Genomic DNA, 19,697 nt, shown 5'->3' on the forward strand with positions numbered 1-19,697 from the left:
CTCTGCGAGTGCCTCAAATGTCAATACTACAGGTTATCCAGGTAAAGGGTTAATAGCAACCTAACCAATTAGGAGCCGGCGATGGTCTTTCGGAATAATTATTCTCATACATATTAAAGCGATTCGGCCAAAGCGAGCGTGACAGAGAGATATTATACCGTCACCAGCAACGATAATATGATGAATAATTTATGGCCATTGATCCTGAACCGTCAGAGTCCGGCAGGAATAGGAAATGAAGAGGCGCGAGGACCGCCGCGGAATCCGCAATGAAAACCGCAAGAATGGAAAACTCTTTCCAGGAATCCGGACTGATCTTATACTTCTAAGATACTTCTAAGATTTGGGGGATTAAAATTGATGGGTGCAGAACAGCAAACGGAAGGATTCCAGAGCTCGGCGCGGCCACACGAATTTCAAAAGTGACGGCGGCTGCGGGGGAGGAGAACCAGCAGCAGAAGGTGGTTTGGGGGTAAGGGGGTCCTATTTGCATCAGGTTACATGGTACACCCTAAATATGGCTGAAATGGGACTCGGTGCAAAGGTTGGAGTTTGCCTTTGAAGCTGAACCTCAGGAATTGCACCAAATGTAGCCCCCCTGCCCCCCTCCCCAGTACTGCAAGGGTAAATGTTCCTTTGGTTTAGGGGTGCGGGAGGCTCCAATAGAATCCCTCTAGCTGTGCGACCAATTCAACGCCGTGGCCGCATGCTTGCTTTCCTAAGGACAATGCAGAGGTAATACCCCCGCACTAAGGAACTGCCCATCACCCGCCCACAGTACAGAACTGCAGCCTAGGGATCGACCTATTATTGGCAAAGCCGATATATCGAGGGCCGATCTGCACTTTCCCCGATATATCGGAATCAGCACCGGAGGTTACCGATATTGCCGATATTTCAGAAAAGTGCTGTACCGTAATAATTCCTGCAGCTAGAGGCATCACCCTGGTACCGGCATCCATAGCCGATGGTCGGCTGTCTTGTAATGACAACCGATGTGCCTGAGAAGCCATTCGGCTGTCATTCCAAGGAGCGGGAGGGAACGTCCACCCCTCCCGCTGCCTTCCGCGGCTTGCCCGGGTCTCCCGTCCCACTGGAAGACCCGGCCAACCATCCTGAACGGCACCCGAAGACCCGATCAAATCAGTAATCAGTGCAAAAAATATGCACTGTCACTGTACTAATGACACTGGCAGGGAAGGGGTTAACACCAGGGGCAATCAAAGGGTTAAATGTGAGCCTAGAGGGTGCTTTCTAACTGTGAGGGGGATGGGCTTATGGAATCAACACAGGGACCTGTGTTTCTAAATATGAGGATCACATGACCTCTGCGATCATTTCAGAGAGAAGAACGGTCAGCTGTGTTTACAACAGACGACCGCCATTCTCTCTCCATGGGGAGCGATCGCGGCTGCCGGCCCTGTTGATCGGCTTCCCCACTGCCTAATGGAGGCGTGTTCGCACCCCCAAGACCGTTCCCGCAAACCAATTTTTTCCCCCCCACAAATAGAGCTTTCTTTTGCTGGTATTTGATCCCCTTCTGTGTTGATTGCTGACAGAGCAGCGGTCTGCCGTGTTTACAACAGCAGGCCGCCACCCCATGGGGAGCGACCGCGGGTAGCCCGGCAGAAATCGTGGCAGCCGGTGCTGCAGAGCAGCTTCCCCGCTGGCGAATGGGTGCGCGCCCCCGCCAAGCGCCGTACGGATACGGCAATTCACGGGAACCTGTCGCCGTATATCTGCGGTGGCTGGTCGGCAAGTGGTTAAAGTAGCGCAGTGCTGAATAGCAAAAAAAATGGCCTGGTCATGAAGGGGGGTAAATCTTCTGGAGGGGAAGTGGTTAAACGTTCATTTTGTTAAATTTTGTTTTATCTGAAAAGATACAAAGTGTGCAAACACAGGACGGAGTTCCCCTTTAAATGCTGTATGCTCAGAGTATTTTTATTTCCCGTTCTGCTGAGAATTTTGCTGACCGTTTTGTCAGTTTCCTCGTAACCTTTAGAAAACAACATCGACGGAACGCGATGTACGCAATTATACCGGAGAGAAAAGATGAAATGCGTCGAAGACGACCCCTCCCCCCCCCCTGTGGGGGGTGACAGAACATGGCAGGTATAATGAGCGGCGTCTCTTCATTGCTATGCGGACTTCTTGTTAATTACAAAGACTTTTATAATTAGAAGAACTACGGATCTAATTGTCTCCCGAATAAACAAACGCCAGGCGCGGCGCGGCGCGTCTCACAGCGGGAATCCGGGCGACTCATCAAATCTTCATCTACAGAACCGAAACCACAGAAACAGAAAGACCCGACCTCCCGCCGCCCGCGTAACGCAGTTCTAAAGACAAAATGCATTAACATGTAACTAAACCCATACGGTTTTTAGTAGACTAAAATGTACTGGAGATTTCAGTTGACTAAAACATAACTAAAACAACTCAAAAGACTAAAATATGACTAAAACTAAAATGGCTTTTTTGTCAAAAAACTATGACTAAAACTAAACTGAATTTATATCGCAGCGGCTAAATCTGTGTCTGCAGTGCGTGTTCAGACCTTAATACCAGAAATTATTAACATGTTATTCAATTTTTTTTTTTTTTTATAAACAATTTATTGAAAAGAATAAAAAAAACGCACATTAACAAGTGATGGCAATATAGTACAGTCAACAGACATAAGTACAAATAACAGTGTACATCCAAAATAACCACAAACTGTATCAGGGCGCAGAGAGATGCCATCTGCGGAAGATACTAAAAAATAAACAAAGCAAAAGTGACCCAGCCTCGTACAATACATGGCCAAAAATTCAGTATATTATTGCAAATACAGAGGGCCACTGCGGCGTAGATTAACATCCCCGCCGCATGGGCCGAAACCAATGCGTTACGGGGTTCAGTGCAATCATATGGGGTATTGGGAATCAGGGGGTAAGGGAGTACTGATGAAGGGAGAGAATTCCGACCCCTCAAACATGGGAAGTGAGGATGAGGGCAGACAGGAGGCATGAGAGTGAATGTCCTGGATGGGGCACCTCCGAATCGGACACCCCCAAGGGGAACTCACTGTGTCCAGGGCCGGGGGCGCACCACCCATACATGTAGATAGACCGCCCAACGCTGCACACGGGTACGGTAGGCAACAGGAGGTAGGGGAGAGGGGGGTCACAGGGAGAGCAGGTGGGGGTGGAGGACGCCGAGAGCGTCATGAGACAGTGGGGGAAGAGAGCAATAGCATAAGAAGAGGGGGTAGAGGGATAGAGAGAGCACACCAGGTAGGGAGAGCAGAAGGGGGATAGAAAATGGAGAAAGAAGGAGAAGAGGAGTGCGGGCGCACTCCCCCGCAAGACGACCGGGAAGCAAGTGGGGTGTGGCGAGCTAACGACAGACTATGTATTCATCAGGCGACGGTGGTCATCCGATGCAGCAAAGTCGATCCACGGGGCCCAAATGTCATAAAATTTGGAGGGATTATTCAATTTTTACTCCAGGAGTAGAAAATGTTATAAAACTAAACCCATTAGATTTTAGTAAACTAAAATACAACTAAAACTAAAACAACTCAAATGAGTAAAATACGATTAAAAACTAAAATGTCATTTTTTAAGGGTTAGGGGTTAATTAATTAATTTATTATTACATAGTACTTATTTATTGTATTTATTTATGCTTATTTCTATTTATTTGTGTATTTTACATTTATTTATTCATTTTTCATTAATAATGAGCCCAAACCTGAACAAAAAATAAATAAAATAAATAATAATAATAATGTGTTATTATTAATAACAATAATAATTTATTTATTTTGTGTTTGGATGTTTTATTTTTAAGTGTTACAGTGGGTTCACACTATGGCGGCACGACTCTGCACTACTTCGGGAGGCGACTTGTCAGTCCCGTGCACCGCGACTTCGGCGCGACTTGCAGGGACTTCATATAATGAATGTCTATGCAAGTCGCTCCGAGGTCGCCCCGAAGTAGTACAGGACCCTTTTTCTAAGTCGGAGCGACTTGTGTCGCTCCTATTAGAACGGCTCCTGTAGCGGTCAATGGACCGCGAGGGACCGCGACTTGTCAGGCTGACAAGTCGCCTGACAAGTCGCGGTAGTGTGGACCGAGTCTAGGGGTTAATTAGTTATTTATTTATTATTACATAGTATTTATTTATTGTATTTATTATTTATGATTATTTTTATTTATTTGTGTATTTTATATTTATTTATTCATTTATTATTATTATTAGTATTATTACCACCCTAACAAAGACCATAAATAAAACATTAACCCCTAACCTAAACCTCCTATCCTAACCCCACTAGCCTTAACTCTCAGCCCTTACCCTAACAAAAAATAAATAAATAAGTGAATATTTTTAATAAAAATAAAATGAAGAAATAAAATCTGATGGAAAAGCTAAAACTCCAGCAACAAATGATGCAACAGATGATAGTTTTCTCTACTGGCTAATAAAAAAAAAACGCCAACGCTCAAAAACTCTGTATAAAAATTGTGCAATAATTGTGCAAAAATGCTGAAAAATCGCTGGCAGACGCTCTGCTCGGGTGTGAATGCAGGGTGATGGTCTTCTCTTTGGGTTTCGGGAGCCCCGGTCTGTTCTCTGCTTCGCTTTCTATCCATGCCTAGGGAACTCGCATACAACCCCGGCTACTCCTCGCGCTCTGTGGATAATCACTGGCGCTCATTCCATGTAATGCCGCACAGATTCTTCTATTCATCCCATTCCTTCCTTCCCGCTGTTTTGTAATGATAAAATGTATAAATAAAGAATAGAGAAAAAAAGAATATAATTGAATTGATTTTTTTGTACCTGGAGTTCAGCTATAAATGTAAATATTATAAATCACACTCGGGAAGATCAGAGCTCGGGAGCGGAGGGGCAGTGGGGGCAATGCAGAGGCAGTGGGGGCCATGGAGGGGCAGCGGGGGCCATGGAGGGGCAGCGGGGGCCCGTCATGTTAATTGCGGCGATATCAGCAGTGAAAAATGTTCTGCCGAGGATTCACCTAATTAATGAACTACCAAACAGTGAAAACAGATTGGAGCGCTCTGTAATGGACGCATCTCACAGGAGAGGTGCAAATCACTGCAGCTGATGATATTTGTAACGTTTTCTACTACAGGAAGGAATTTAATTAGTTCACGGCTGGATTTCTCCCTGGAGAATTACCGTCACATAGAACAATGGCTGCCACATGGCGCACCGAGAGCCCAAGATTCTTACATCCACCAGCTCTGTGATGTCATCATGGAGGAGGGGAAGAGGACTCCAGTGACAACCTGTGAAGCTCTGGTGAACTCCATGCCCAAGAGGGTTAAGGCAGTGCTGGAAAATAATGGTGGCCACACAAAATATTGACACTTTGGACCCAATTTGGACATTGTCACTTAGGGGGTATACTATGGTCTTGGCCACCGTGCTGCAGCTCAGTTTCAGGGTCTTGGCAATCTTCTTATAGCCTAGGCCATCTTTATGTAGAGCAACAATTCTTTTTTTCAGATCCTTAGAGAGTTCTTTGCCATGAGGCGCCATGTTGAACTTCCAGTGACCAGTATGAGAGAGCGAGAGCGATAACACCAAATGTAACACACCTGCCCCCCATTCACACCTGAGACCTTATAACACTAACGAGTCACATGACACCGGGGAGGGAAAATGGCTTATTGGGCCCAATTTGGACATTGTCACTTAGGGGTGTACTCACTTTTGTTGCCAGCGGTTTAGACATTAATGGCTGTGTGTTGTCACTTAGGGGTGTACTCACTTTTGTTGCCAGCGGTTTAGACATTAATGGCTGTGTGTTGAGTTATTTTGAGGGGACAGTAAATTTACACTGTTATACAAGCTGTACACTCACTACTTTACATTGTAGCAAAGTCTCATTTCTTCAGTGTTGTCACATGAAAAGATATATTTGAATAAGAATAAAAGAATAATGGGAGGGATGTACTTACTTTTGTCAGATACTGTATATATATATATATGGATGTATGTACATAGCATTAAGGCAGCCCGTTCACTTTAGATGGGTCCTTAAAGTGTATCAATGTGTGAATAAAATGTGCCTGTGCTATTTTCGGGTAATGCGGCACGCCCTGATCATTCACACCGGTGAATTGCGGTTTGCTGAGGGGCGTGTCTGTTTGTTTTACACTGCGTGACTTCACAATGAATAACAATGTATCATTTATTGAACATGGAGATGTTAGATGCTGTGATGTGGTAAAAGTCGTGTTTTCACGTGTGTTACTGTAAGTCCATAGCTGTGGGGCCGACCAAATCCATCTCCAAGATGTTTTTATTCTTATAAAGGTCCCCCAGGGAGTGGTAAAAGAAATTCTCACTCTCTATTTAGGAGCTGTGCAATGTAGTACCTCCTGTCCACCATAAGATGTCCTCAGTCTCCCTGGGTGAAAGATGCCCTGTGTTGCTCAGTCCAGAACACTGAGGACATACTGTAAGTGCAGAGCATCATGGACCTGTCCAAAGAGGGTGTCACCACAGCGCCCCCTGCAGTCACAGTGTAACGGTATGGAAAGCGGCATGGTGGAAATAAATCAGAACCACTTTCTTCATTAGTGTTGACTGAAGCCTGGAGAAGAGACAAATGATAGGAGGTAGAAAGTTCGTATATAAGGAACAAAATGCAATGAATACAGCCGGGGAGCGGAAGGGGCGGGGCATGGAGATTAATGTTAACCTTTAATTATTACCTTTCCCTCTGAAAGTGTTCGGCACCTTTGGATCCGGTATTTTATTACTCTGAAGATTGCAATGTATGAAGTCAAATCTTCTGAACTGCAATTATCAGCGTGTTAGAAAGTATTTAGCCAAAGGACTGGCATGGCAGCCAGCTAGCTAGCATTTTTATAAGAAGTAAAAAAAAAAAAAAAAAAAAAAAACAGCCCCTTAATTTTTCGGACACCTGGGAAACACTCCCTGCCTCCCCTTTGGCTGACCAGCCTTGTTGTTTATTTTCCCCTGCCCAGCCCACCCACTGAGCCAGTCGAGAGCCGTGGTTTGGCCGCTGCAGCGGACGCACGCTCCAGCCAGGCTCCCATGACTGACACTTGCACTGGCCAATTGCCTCCTTGCACTGGACCTGGGCGTCTTGGGGAAGCCAATAGGTGAGATGCATAGAGGGGGGAAGTGGGCAAGTCTGCAGGAGGCCACTGCTGTTAAAGCCTGAGCTGAGTCAGTAGACCAAGAACCAGCATATTTTTAACTAGCACTCTTCTGTTACAGACAAGAGAAAAGACGGTGGCCCTGCTTGCATGTCCACAGAGAGGGTTCTGCGTGCCAGCTGTGGCATGTGTGCCAAGGGTTTGCCATCACTGCTATAGAGGTTTCACAGGCAGTCCAACTCCTCCAGAATGGCACATCAATACGTGTCATTGGCAGAAGGTTTGCTGTGTCTCCCAGCACAGTCTCAGAGCATGGAGGAGATTCCAGGAGACAGGCAGTTACTCTAGGAGGGCTGGACAGGGCTGTAGAAGATCCTTAACCCATCAGCAGGACCGGTATCTGATCCTTTGTACAAGGAGGACCAGGATGAGCGCTGCCAGAGCCCTACAAAATCACCTCCAGCAGCCACTGGTGTGAATGTCTCCGAGCAAACAATCAGAAACAGACTTCATAAGGGTGGCCTGAAGGCCCGACGTCCTCTAGTGGGCGCTGTGCTCACTGCCCGGAACTGTGGAGTTCAATTGGTATTTGCCCCTGAACACTGGAATTGTCAGGACCACCACTGGCACCCTGTGCTTTTCACAGATGAGAGCAGAGTTCACCCTGAGCACATGTGACAGACGTGAAAGGGTTTGGAGAAGCCGTGGAGAACATTATGCTGCCTGTAACATCGTTCAGTGTGACCGGTTGGGTGGTGGGTCAGTGATGGTCTGGGCAGGCATATCCATGGAGGGACGCACAGAACTCTACAGGCTAGACAATGGCACCCTGACTGCCATTAGGTATCAGAATGAAAATCCTTGGACCCATTGTCAGACCCTACCCTGGTGCAGGGGGTCCTGGGTTCCTCCTGGTGTATGACAATGCCCAGCCTCATGTGGCGATAGTATGCAGTCAGTTCCTGGAGGATGAAGGAATTTATACCATTGAAGAGCCCCCACACTCACCAGACCTAAATCCAATAGAACACCTCTGGAACATTGCCAGGTTGCACTTAAATCTGTTCAGGAGCTCAGTGATATCCGGGTCCAGTTCTGGGAGGAAATACCCCAGGACACCATCCGTCGTCTCATTAGGAGCGCCCCGACATTGTCAGGCATGCATACAAGCATGTGGGGGCCATACACACTACTGAGGACCATTCTGAGGTCCTGCAATGACATTTCAGCAAAATGGACTCCCCTGCTGCATCATTTTTTGATTTTCGGGGTGTCTTTGAGTTCAGCCCTCTGTAGGGTGATAATTTTCATTTCCATTAAACAATGTGGCATCCTTTCCACCCTAACACATTACCCAGTCCATACCAGTATAGATCCTAACACATTACCCAGTCCATACCAGTATAGATCCTAACACATTACCCAGTCCATACCAGTATAGACCCTGACACATTACCCAGTCCATACCAGTATAGATCCTAACACATTCCCCAGTCCATACCAGTATAGATCCTAACACATTACCCAGTCCATACCAGTATAGATCCTAACACATTACCCTGTCCATACCAGTATAGATCCTAACACATTCCCCAGTCCATACCAGTATAGATCCTAACACATTACCCAGTCCATACCAGTATAGATCCTAACACATTACCCAGTCCATACCAGTATAGATCCTAACACATTACCCAGTCCATACCAGTATAGGTCCTAACACATTACCCAGTCCATACCAGTATAGATCCTAACACATTACCCAGTCCATACCAGTATAGATCCTAACACATTACCCAGTCCATACCAGTATAGATCCTAACACATTACCCAGTCCATACCAGTACAGATCCTAACGCATTACCCAGTCCATACTAGTATAGATCCTAACACATTACCCAGTCCATACCAGTATAGATCCTAACACATTACCCAGTCCATACCAGTATAGATCCTAACACATTACCCAGTCCATACCAGTACAGATCCTAACGCATTACCCAGTCCATACCAGTATAGATCCTAACACATTACCCAGTCCATACCAGTATAGATCCTAACACATTACCCAGTCCGTACCAGTATAGATCCTAACACATTACCCAGTCCATACCAGTATAGATCCTAACACATTACCCAGTCCATACCAGTATAGATCCTAACACATTACCCAGTCCATACCAGTACAGATCCTAACGCATTACCCAGTCCATACCAGTATAGATCCTAACACATTACCCAGTCCATACCAGTATAGATCCTAACACATTACCCAGTCCATACCAGTATAGATCCTAACACATTACCCAGTCCATACCAGTATAGATCCTAACACATTACCCAGTCCGTACCAGTATAGATCCTAACACATTATCTGTGTGGATATCCAGCATGAGATTTTTCCCCATTGAGATCTGTTGTGTTTTCAAAGTGTTCCTTTCATTTATTTGAGCACTGTATATATATATATATATTTATTATGAGGGTGGGCAGCACCTGTATAAAAGCCTGTTATTTATCGTTGGTGTTGCAGATCTCCCTTGCAGTAACATTCGGCTGATTCCATCAGGTCCCATTTTTACTGACCCTGAACATAAAGATCCTATTGTATAAATGGTGTTTGTTCACACCTGAGCGTTATTAGACGGCTGTTGCTTGAAAAAGCATGGGGGGTTCTTTTCAGGCAGATTTGGAAGTTTTTGGCATTATAGACTTCCATTGGAGAGACTGAGAAAAGATTTATGTGTGTTTTTCAGGCTCTCTCATAATGAGGCGGGGTTCACACTGCTGAGACACGAAAGTTGTGCAACCGCTGATCCAACTTTGTCCTGCGACTTCGGTCTGACATCGATCCGACTTCCATGTGACTTTAATGAACAGAATCCGACTTCAGATGAGGGCGACTTGGGTCTAGTATGGATTTCCACGACAAATTTAAAAAAAAACCTGATGTGGGGGGGACCCTTATCCGAGTATGCAGGAAAAGGGGGGGGGGGCAAGAGTGAGCGCCTCCCCTCATGAACCATACCAGGCCACATGCCCTCAACATGGGGGGGCGCTCTGCCCTCCCCCTAGCACAAAGCACCTTGTCCCCATGTTGGAACAAGGGTCTCTTCCCCACATCGCTGGGCTGTGGTTGTGGGGGTCTGCGGGCAGGGGGCTTATCGGAAACCTTTAGGAAAGGGGGCCCCAAGATCCCGCCCTCCACCCCTACCTTTTCACCTCAAAAAAAAACAAAAAACATAGAGCAGTTTTTGACAAGTCCTTTATTAAAAATTAATAATGCCCCCGATGTAGATCCGTCAATCATGAAAAAAAAAAGCTCCTCCCCCTCATCATGTCCAGGATGGTGACATCACAAGGGGGGTGGGATCTCCGGATTACATCACCGCATGGTCATACCCCATAGCTATATAAGAACTGTCAGACACAGGAGCTGTCAGAATGGCAGGAGGATACATTGAGAGAGGAGCGGTTTATATTTTTTTATCAGGTCGGTGACGGCCATTGTGATTGACGTTGGATCTACATCCGGGGGGGGGGGGGGGGGGCAATATTCATTTTTAATAAGCGACTTGTCAAAAACTGCCTTATGGTTTTTGTTATACTACACTGTTTTTTGGGGGTAAATGGGTACCCCATACCCATTCACATAGGGGAGGGGGGGAGTGGTATCTGGGGGCCCCACTTTCTAAAAGGGGGCTTCCAGATTCCAATCAGCTCTCTGCCCACAGACCCCCACAACCACCGCCCAGGGTTGTGGGGAAGAGACCCTTGTCTCCATGTGCTTTGATTGAACTGCCCAGCGCAGAGCATATTAATGTGTGAAAAAACGTGCGTGCTTTAACCACTTGCCGACCAGCCGCTGTATAATGGCGGCAGGTTATACAGCGACAGGTTCCCGCGAATCGCAGTACCTGTATGGCAATTTGTGGCAGCGATCTTGTGGGTGTGCGCCCACGTCCTCTCTCCAGCGGGGAAGCCGAGGCTCGGGGCCAGCAGCGATCGCTCCCTGTGAAAAGAGAACGGCAGTCTGCTGTTGTAAACACAGCAGACCGTGGTTCTCTCTGCTATCAACACAAGAGACCCTGTGTTCCTCCTATTTAGGAACACAGGTCTCTGTGTTGACATTACAAGCCCATCCCCGTCACAGTTAGAAAGCACACCCTAGGCTCACACTTAACCCTTTGATCGCCCCTGGGTTAATCCCTTCCCTGCCAGTGTCATTATTACAGTGACAGTTCATATTTATAGCACTGATTACTGTAGTAATGTCACTGGTCCCCCCCAAAAGTGTCAAAAATGTCAGTTAGGGGTCCGATCTGTCCGCCGCAATGTCGCAGTGCCGCTAAAAATCGCAGATCACTGCCATTACTAGTAAAAATAAATAAATAAAAATTACATAAATCTTTCCCCTAGTTTGTAGACGCGATAACTTTTGTGCAAACCAATCAATATACACTTATTGGGATTTTTTAAATATGTAGCAGAATACAAATTGGCCAAAAGTGATGAAAAAATTGATTTTTAAATTTTTTTATTGGGAATGTTATATAGCAGAAAGCAAAAAATAGTTTTGTTTTTTGTTTTTCAGAATTGTCGCTCTTTTTTTGTTTATAGTGCAAAAAATAAAAATCACACATGTGATGAAATACCACCAAAAGAAAACTCTGTTTGTGGGAAAAAAAAGACATCAATTTTATTTGGGTACAGCGTCGCACGACCGCGCAATTGTCAGTTAAAGTAACGCAGTGCAGAATCGCAAAAAATGGCCTGGTCATTAAGGGGGGGGGGGGGGAATCTTCCGGTCCAGAAGAGGTTAATAAAATATATTGTTAATTTTTAAATCCTTTTGAAAAAATCCCCACAGAGGGTTCTTTGTACTCATTGTTTAGTGAATAGGGATGCGGGAATTTTTACATATCGCCTCCGCAGTCGGGTGTGAACTTAGACTTCTTATATTTAGCTTGACGGAAAGCAGGGATGCCTGAAATGTTGCTGTACGCCTCCTAATGAGCAACAAATATCTGCGCTGCAGATCTAATGGTATATATATATATATACACTGTATACACACACCCTTACATATGTATATATTACAATACAGGGAATAAGAGACAACAATGGCTGACCTCTCACCCGAGTCTTTGTATCTTCTCACAATGCATTCTCTATCATTCCGCTAACAAGCTCCTTCCAGAAAACATGGCGGACGGATGGATGGCGGTCTCTATTTATGTGTGACGTCCGTAGAATATTATCCTGCAATACGAGACGCAGAACAAGCAGAGAAATGCTCTTTATTAACATTGAAATGCATTCATGACAGTAAAGGAATGATTTGGAAAAGAGATTTATTTTATTCACAATCACAAAGCTCCGCCTTCATGACAGGCCATGGGGAGGAGATTGAATTACATCGGGTGAGCGGGTTCAGCGCGGCGCTGACGGAACAGCGACACGCGGTCGGAGTATTATTTGACGTCCTGCAGTCGCTGATTATTCACTTATTTCAGGAGGCTTTAGTAAAATGAATCGCCAATTGTGAATCGAATTCATTCCGCTCAGATCCGCCCAGAAAGTCCGTTCAGATATCTTCTATTCATAGAGGATGGGAGTCTTTTATATGAAGGGCTCGGCGTTCCATTCTAAAGTCACCTTTCCAAACCAAAATGGGCAAATATGATCAAATATGATAGGATTTTTAGGTTGAAGTGTAATTAAAATAAATAAAAAAATTGTCATAAGTTTTAGATGTGATGGCTGCATTAGTTTTGTTTTTAAGCTTTTTTTTGCTTCGTTTTATGTTCACCTGGCGATCCTGCCAGTAACATATTTATCCTAGGGTGACCACACTCACTCTCTGCACTGTATAGAGGAGCAGTGTTGTCACCCTAGGACAGTGATGGCACCCCAGATGTTTTGGGACTATATTTCCCATGATCAGTGGTGGCTGGTGCTCCATGGGCCAGGGGGAGGGCAGCAGACGGACTGCACCATACACCCCCCCCCCCCCCCGGACCACACACCATACCCTCACCGGCTCACTCACCCTGCCTGGACATGTGGAGTGAGGCAGGCAGCAGCAGCAACAAACAACGGCAGTGGCTTCGGCTTCTTCCCCCTCAGTCTTCTGCGTCTCCTCCCTCCCTCCTCCTTGGCCAATGGCATGACTTCTCCTTTCGACCAATCAGGACCCGCTTCCTGATTGGACAGGAGGAGGATACGTGTGATAATAGCAAATAGTCATTCGTTATTGTCACACAACTGAGTGGGTTCGGGGCGCAGTGCTATGCGCCCCGAGCCCACCCTTTTTTTAGCCTATTAGAGCCTCTGGCTCTAATCACATGGTTAAAAAAAAAAAAGCCCCATTGAACTCCATGCGTCCGGCGTCCTGCATGTAGATTATTGGGCCAGGCGCATGGATGGGGGGGGCGGCACCCTGCATGTAGATTATTGGGCCAGGAGCATGGATGTGGGGGGTGGCACCCCTGTGCCCCCAATGCACCGGCCGCCACTGCCCATGATTCTCCTGTACTCTGCAGTGTAGTTGAGCATCATGGGAAATGTAGTTCCAAAACATCTGGGGTGCCAAGGATCACCATCACTGCCCTAGGACTAGACTAAAAGACACCTCCACTTTCCTCTTTTCCATACCATTGGGGGGGTTCTGTAGTCCGGGGGAAATGCTGACTGGTTACAGCCGGCACAGGAAGCAGTGAAGATTTTTGCCAGGATCAATAGATGCTTTTTCACTTATCAAACAGATATAACAAATGGCATATCTAATAAAAAGGGAGCAAATGAGAAAAGAAGTTCCGATATATTTACACTTTAGCCATAAAAGTATGTTTCCAAGTAACAGACAATATAACCTGTTATACCATGGCAGCCAGTTCTGGGTCTGTCGGCGTTCATCATGCTGTAGGCCTCAGGCTGGACACATTTTTAAATCTTGCTATTATTGTCTCAAGTTCGCCCTCCTGACACCTGCCTGAACTCTGACTTTTCTGCATGTTGCTTAAGCTGCCGCTGGCCCTTTAAGTGGGCGCTGACACCCAAGTCCAGTAGGGAGGGGGGGGGGGCTCTAGATCCTGCTGTGATTGGCTCCACAGTGATGACTTTATCAGGAGTCAGTCCTACAGACTCTTGGTCACCTGTAGTTGGTCACAGTACTGGGGGTGCCGATGGAGCGTGCCCCAGAACAACATTGCAACCCGTACAGTATGAGCGCAAGGCTGTTGTAAGAGGGGTAAAACTTCAGCCATTTGTTTTTGTATTAAATAAAGCAGGAAAGAGTTGGGCCCCTTTCACACCGGTTGGATCAGTTTTTTTTGTTTTTTTTCCAGCAGGAGGTCCGTTCGCCGGGCCGATGACAGGTGCATATGAGGAGCGGACATTGACACAGACACGGACACAGACACAGACATACACACGGACACGGCCCGCTCTGCTCTATGGGCAGCCAGATGTAAATGGACCAGCTGTCCACTTACACCCGATCGCCCTCTGATCTGACCAGACTGAGGGGAACGGGTCTTCCGTTTTTCTTAGCTGGATGGGATCAGACCCCAGGGTAGCCGGGTGTAAATGGACTTAAATCCATTTACATATAACTGCCCATAGAGCAGAATAAAGGGCCCGTTTGTGTCCGGCTGAAATATAGACAGCCAGACCCGGTTGGATCTCTCGTGTGAAAGGGGCCGTAGAACCTCTGGAAGGTTAGCATAGCCATCTGTGTCCCTACATGGGAAATTTACTGTCAAGACAGAAAGTGATGGAAATATCTCCAATATGGACAAAACACATTTTCTAGTAGGGTGAGGAAGGGTTAAAACTCCTGACAATGGAATTCCAGTCCTGGTGACATCTGCACCTCCCATTTCTCTAAAGGGTATCACTGGGATGGGAAATAAGGGGGAAATCACTCAATGGGCCCTGAGACTGGAATGAAGACCTAACAGAAATTTAACCAAAGCCCAACCTATGAAAAAAAAAAAAAGTTATGTTTCAAACACTTGCCCAACCCCCGCCCCCAACCCCACATCCCCAACACCATTCCATGTGATAAGACTAAAAGAGTGTCAGCACTCCCACTGTATAGAATGTTCTCTAGGATAACGCCTCCATATGACTTGATAGTCTCCCCAGCAGAATTGTAATTATAATTTTAATCAAAGCACACCTGATTACTGGAATTAGATGTCTTAATCAGTATAACTATAATTGAAACTTAATGATGTCCTTAGTTTTTAGGCGAATATCACTTCTCCCCATCTGAGAAGTCTTGGCTCAACTTCTGAAGAACTTCAACTTCAGAATTACACATAGGCCTCAATCTGGTTTACATTCCAACATTCACTATTCATTTCAGAACTGGGATGTCCACTGGATCCAATGTTTGACTTCCACATGCAGTCGGATATTTTTCATGTTATGAGGATGGGAGGAGTCTTAGATTTTCTTCATATCTTTGCAGACTGGTGGAGATAGAGCCAAGCTCTATGAAACAATGGCCTTCACAGCTGAGTGCCTGAATCAGACTCTCAACTTTTTTTTACCCCAGTGGAACCCCTAAGATAATTTTAAGGTCTCAGGGAACCCTTAATCAACGCTTTTTATTATAGGTAAATGGCAAAAATATATTTTACATTGGTGCCCAAAAGAAAGAATGCAATCCTCAAAGTGTTGGTCACAATGCCACCCCGACGGACAGCTAAAAAGATAACTGGTGTCATAATACTGGCTTTGCCAAGTGGCATTGGTCCTGGAACTAAGCAGACACCATCAAATGGGGGGACAATCACCCACAGGTCAAGGAACCTCTAAACTAACTAGTGGGAGAATGTCTGGTTTAAATGAAAAGCCCTATTAAAGTGTTTGTAAAGGCTCAAGGTGTTTTATCTTTATGCATGAAGCTGCAGCAGTCCCCCCTAAGGCTTCATGTACACTACTTGAGTTTAGGAGCTTTTGGTGTTTTTTTTGCCAAAGCTCCTAAACTCATCTGCATAAAAGCCTATGTCTCCAATAGAGACGAGCTTGGGTGTGTTTGGGATCCCACCTACCCGATCCCGCCAGGAAGCCGACACTGCACACGGCTAATCACAGGCAGTGAGACATTTCCCGATCTCTGCAGCTGCGGACCATGAATGCCTGTGATTAGCCGTGTGCAGTGTTTTCTTTCTAGCGGGATCGGACAGGTGTGATCCCGAACACGCCTGAGCCAATTCCTAGTGTCCAATTACACATAGGCCTTTACCAGAGTTTGGGAGCTGCTGCAGTTAGGGGAGCTTCAACCTCCCTCTCCTGAACATGAAAGAATTGCGTTCAGGATAGGACGTTTTTGAACGTTTTGACGTGGTGTTTTTCATTTTCCTGTGGCCGGTGGTCAAAGTAGGCTATGTGTACATGAAGCCTAATATTTACCTGAGCCTGATCCCGATCCAGTGATGTGCACGAGAGTAGCAGCTCTTCCAGGTTCCTCCTCATTGACTGAGACAGTAGCAGTTACAGCCAGTGAGCCAATGAGGAGATAGAGGAGGCGGGGCCGTCGTCTCCCTCAATGTGTGAATGGGCACACAGAACAGCGGCTCAGGAGCGAGCCCGCAGGTGCCTTCATCGCAAGCTGCTTGCTCTGGGGGCAATCAAGAAGAGGGAGGGGAAAGGAGCGCTGACAGGGGACCCGAGAAGAGGAGGATCGAGGCTGCTCTGTGCAAAACCATTACACAGAGCAGCTAAGTATGACATTATTGTTATTTAAAAAAATAAATCTGCCTTTAACCACTTGCAGACCGCTTACTTTATATAAAAGTTGGCAGAGTGGCTCTCCCAGGCAAAGTCATGTATCGATACGTCACTTGCCTGGGAGGAGCTATGGGGCGAGCTTCCGCCCCCGATCATCAGGGGGGAAGCTGGCGCGTGTGTCAGGCGGCTCCAATTGCCGCCTGACACTCTCAATCGCTCCCCACTGAGAGAGAAGGACGGTCGGCTGATGTAAACACAGCCATCCGTCCTTCTGCCTGCAATGATCACAGAGGCTATGTGATCCGGCTATATAGGATCGCATGTTTCTGGGATAATTTCAAAAGCCACGCCCCCTCACTACATGGCAAAAGTATGAAGACAACCCTTCAAATTATAGAGCTGAAGAATTTCCAGTGAAGTATACTGTTACTGATACAGCGAAGGGAGACATACTGACAATTGGGTGCTTCCAGTTTGGGGAAGGTCCTGTTTTGTTCCAGAATGTCTGTACCTCCGTGCCCATAAATACATCATTTAAACAGTTTGCTGTGCAGGAACTCCACAGAACGGCCTTCAAAGAGCCCTGACCTCAACCCTACTGAACATCTTTGGAATGATCCAGGTCTTCTCATCCAACCTGACCTCACAAAGGTTCTTTTGATTTATTGGGCACAAATTGTCCTAGACACCCTCCAAAATCTTTGAAAAGTCTTCCCAGAAAAGTTGAGGCAGTTGTAGCCTCAATGGGGCAAATTCATACTAATGGCCATGGTTTTGAAAAGGGATGTCCAACAATTTCATATACAGTAGGTGTGAAGGCCAGGTATTCACAATGGTATTTTGGGTATATGCCCAAGTAGAAGGCATTCTTTTATGTCACAATATGCACTCACCAGATCACATCAATATGGGAAATTGTTTATGTAGATCAGGGGTGGGGAACCTACGGCCCGCAGGCCGTATGCAGCCCCCGAAGCCATCTGATCCAGCCCTGTCATTGGGCTGCCACCGGAGGGGAAGCGCCTCCTGATTACACACAGAGCGGGTTACTCTGCTTACCCGGCGCGGCCGCTGTCATACAAAGTCACGCCTCCTACCTACGATAGAGAGCACAGTGGTGACGTCTATCATAGGAGTCGGTCCAGGAGGCGTGACTTCGTATGAGAACACCCACGCAGGGTAAGTAGAAGAACCCTGCTCTGTGTGTAATCAGGAGGCACTCTAATCCCCATGCGCTCTGCATTGATGGGGGCACTAATCACTCTGCATTGATAGGGGCACTAATAACACTGCATTGATTGGGGCACTAATCACTCTGCATTGATGGGGGCACTAATCATTCTGCATTGATAGGGGCACTAATCACTCTGCATTAAGGGGGGGGCTAATCACTCTGCATTGATGGGGGCACTAATCATTCTGCATTGATAGGGGCACTAATCACTCTGCATTAAGGGGGGGGGGCTAATCACTCTGCATTGATGGGGGCACTAATTACTCTTCATTGATAGGGGCACTAATCACTCTGCATTGATGGGGGCACTAATAACTCTGCATTGATTGGGGCACTAATCACTCTGCATTGATAGGGGCACTAGTCACATTGCATTGAGGGGGGCAAACCTGGAAAACCAGTTGCCAGTAGCAACATCATCAATACCAGCTAACATCACACACCTCACCAAATAGAAGCAGTTGCAGCCATCACATTAGGGGTGAGTTAATTAAATGTTTGACCAAATATAACAGGCTAATTTTTAGGTTGATAATTTTGTACGATCCCCGAAGGATTTTAAAAATACCCAAATGGCCCTCGGCAGAAAAAAGGTTCCCCACCCCTGATGTAGATGAAGATCATTAGATTACTCCATATGTTGAACCACAGCCATTAAGGTCTATACAGAATTTCAGTGTCAGGTTTTATGTCACATGACAGGAAGGGCCTGGCTCATAACATGCTTACACCAATGGCTGTAGTTCTGTAATTGGAGTAATCCCCTGAACTGCAAGCAAGCTCCTAAAATAATGAACATGGATCATCTTCTAGCTGTTTTGGAAAGGCAAAGTTACATCCAGAAAGAATTCATGTCACCCTAGGGGCAGGACGAATCCATCAAGCCACATGGGCAATATTAAAAAAAATAATATTTTTAGGATGTTCTCTGATTTTTTATGTGGATTTTAGCTTGTCTGCCCTTAAATACCCCAAGTCACTTCTATGACTTTGCATAGTTGTCCAATTCTGTATGAGTTTGCATAGCTGGCCAATTCTATGTTTTCGCATTATGTCCAATCAAAATCCATGATGTTCTTCCAGATTATTAGGCAGTATAGGGAGGGGTCCGTCACGTCCGCCTAAAACTTGAAGACCAAACGCTACGTCCAGGTGGGGTCCACAATGCCGTGCTCTGGGTTGCAGGTGAAGGAGATGGTTATGGCGTATCGAGTCCCCCAACTCACTTTCTCTACACGGTGTAGATTTTCTGATCCAGACGTGAAGAAAGACAGGCGGCCTGGAAGAAAAATGAGAGGACATTAGTATAATGGGAACAGTCAAAGAAAAAATATTATTTCTTATGTCCAGGGCTTTTTTTCAGCTGGAACTTGGTGAACTCAGCTCCACCACCTTTGGCTCAGGCCCTCTGCTCCCTGCTCTTCACTGTCACTTGTAAACACAGAGGTCCGGCTTCCTGTGGTTTCCAAGTGCAGAATGGGGACAAAGGAGATGCTGGTGCCTGGAGTGCAGTGCGGATGCTGATACCCCCACTGGATGATCTCCGTGTAAGTGAGAGAGGCGAAGCCAC

The 19,697-nt window shown here is 46.2% G+C and overlaps 1 protein-coding gene across 1 annotated transcript in view; it reads right to left on the minus strand.

Moving 5' to 3' along the window:
- Positions 1-19,104: 19,104 nt before the first annotated feature.
- The window catches only part of OGFOD3 (2-oxoglutarate and iron dependent oxygenase domain containing 3), a gene marked incomplete at its 5' end in the record, with an annotated part of 140,384 nt that continues 139,791 nt past the window's right edge, over positions 19,105-19,697 (minus strand). Inside the window, one exon of the mRNA XM_082271483.1 lies at positions 19,105-19,406. Coding sequence (XP_082127609.1) covers positions 19,359-19,406 — 48 coding nt within the window. The 3' untranslated portion in view covers positions 19,105-19,358. The remainder of the gene's footprint in view (positions 19,407-19,697) is intronic.

Source organism: Pelophylax lessonae (assembly GCF_965119305.1).
Source record: "Pelophylax lessonae genome assembly, chromosome: 11".
In the NCBI taxonomy this organism is placed as follows: Eukaryota; Metazoa; Chordata; class Amphibia; order Anura; family Ranidae; genus Pelophylax; species Pelophylax lessonae.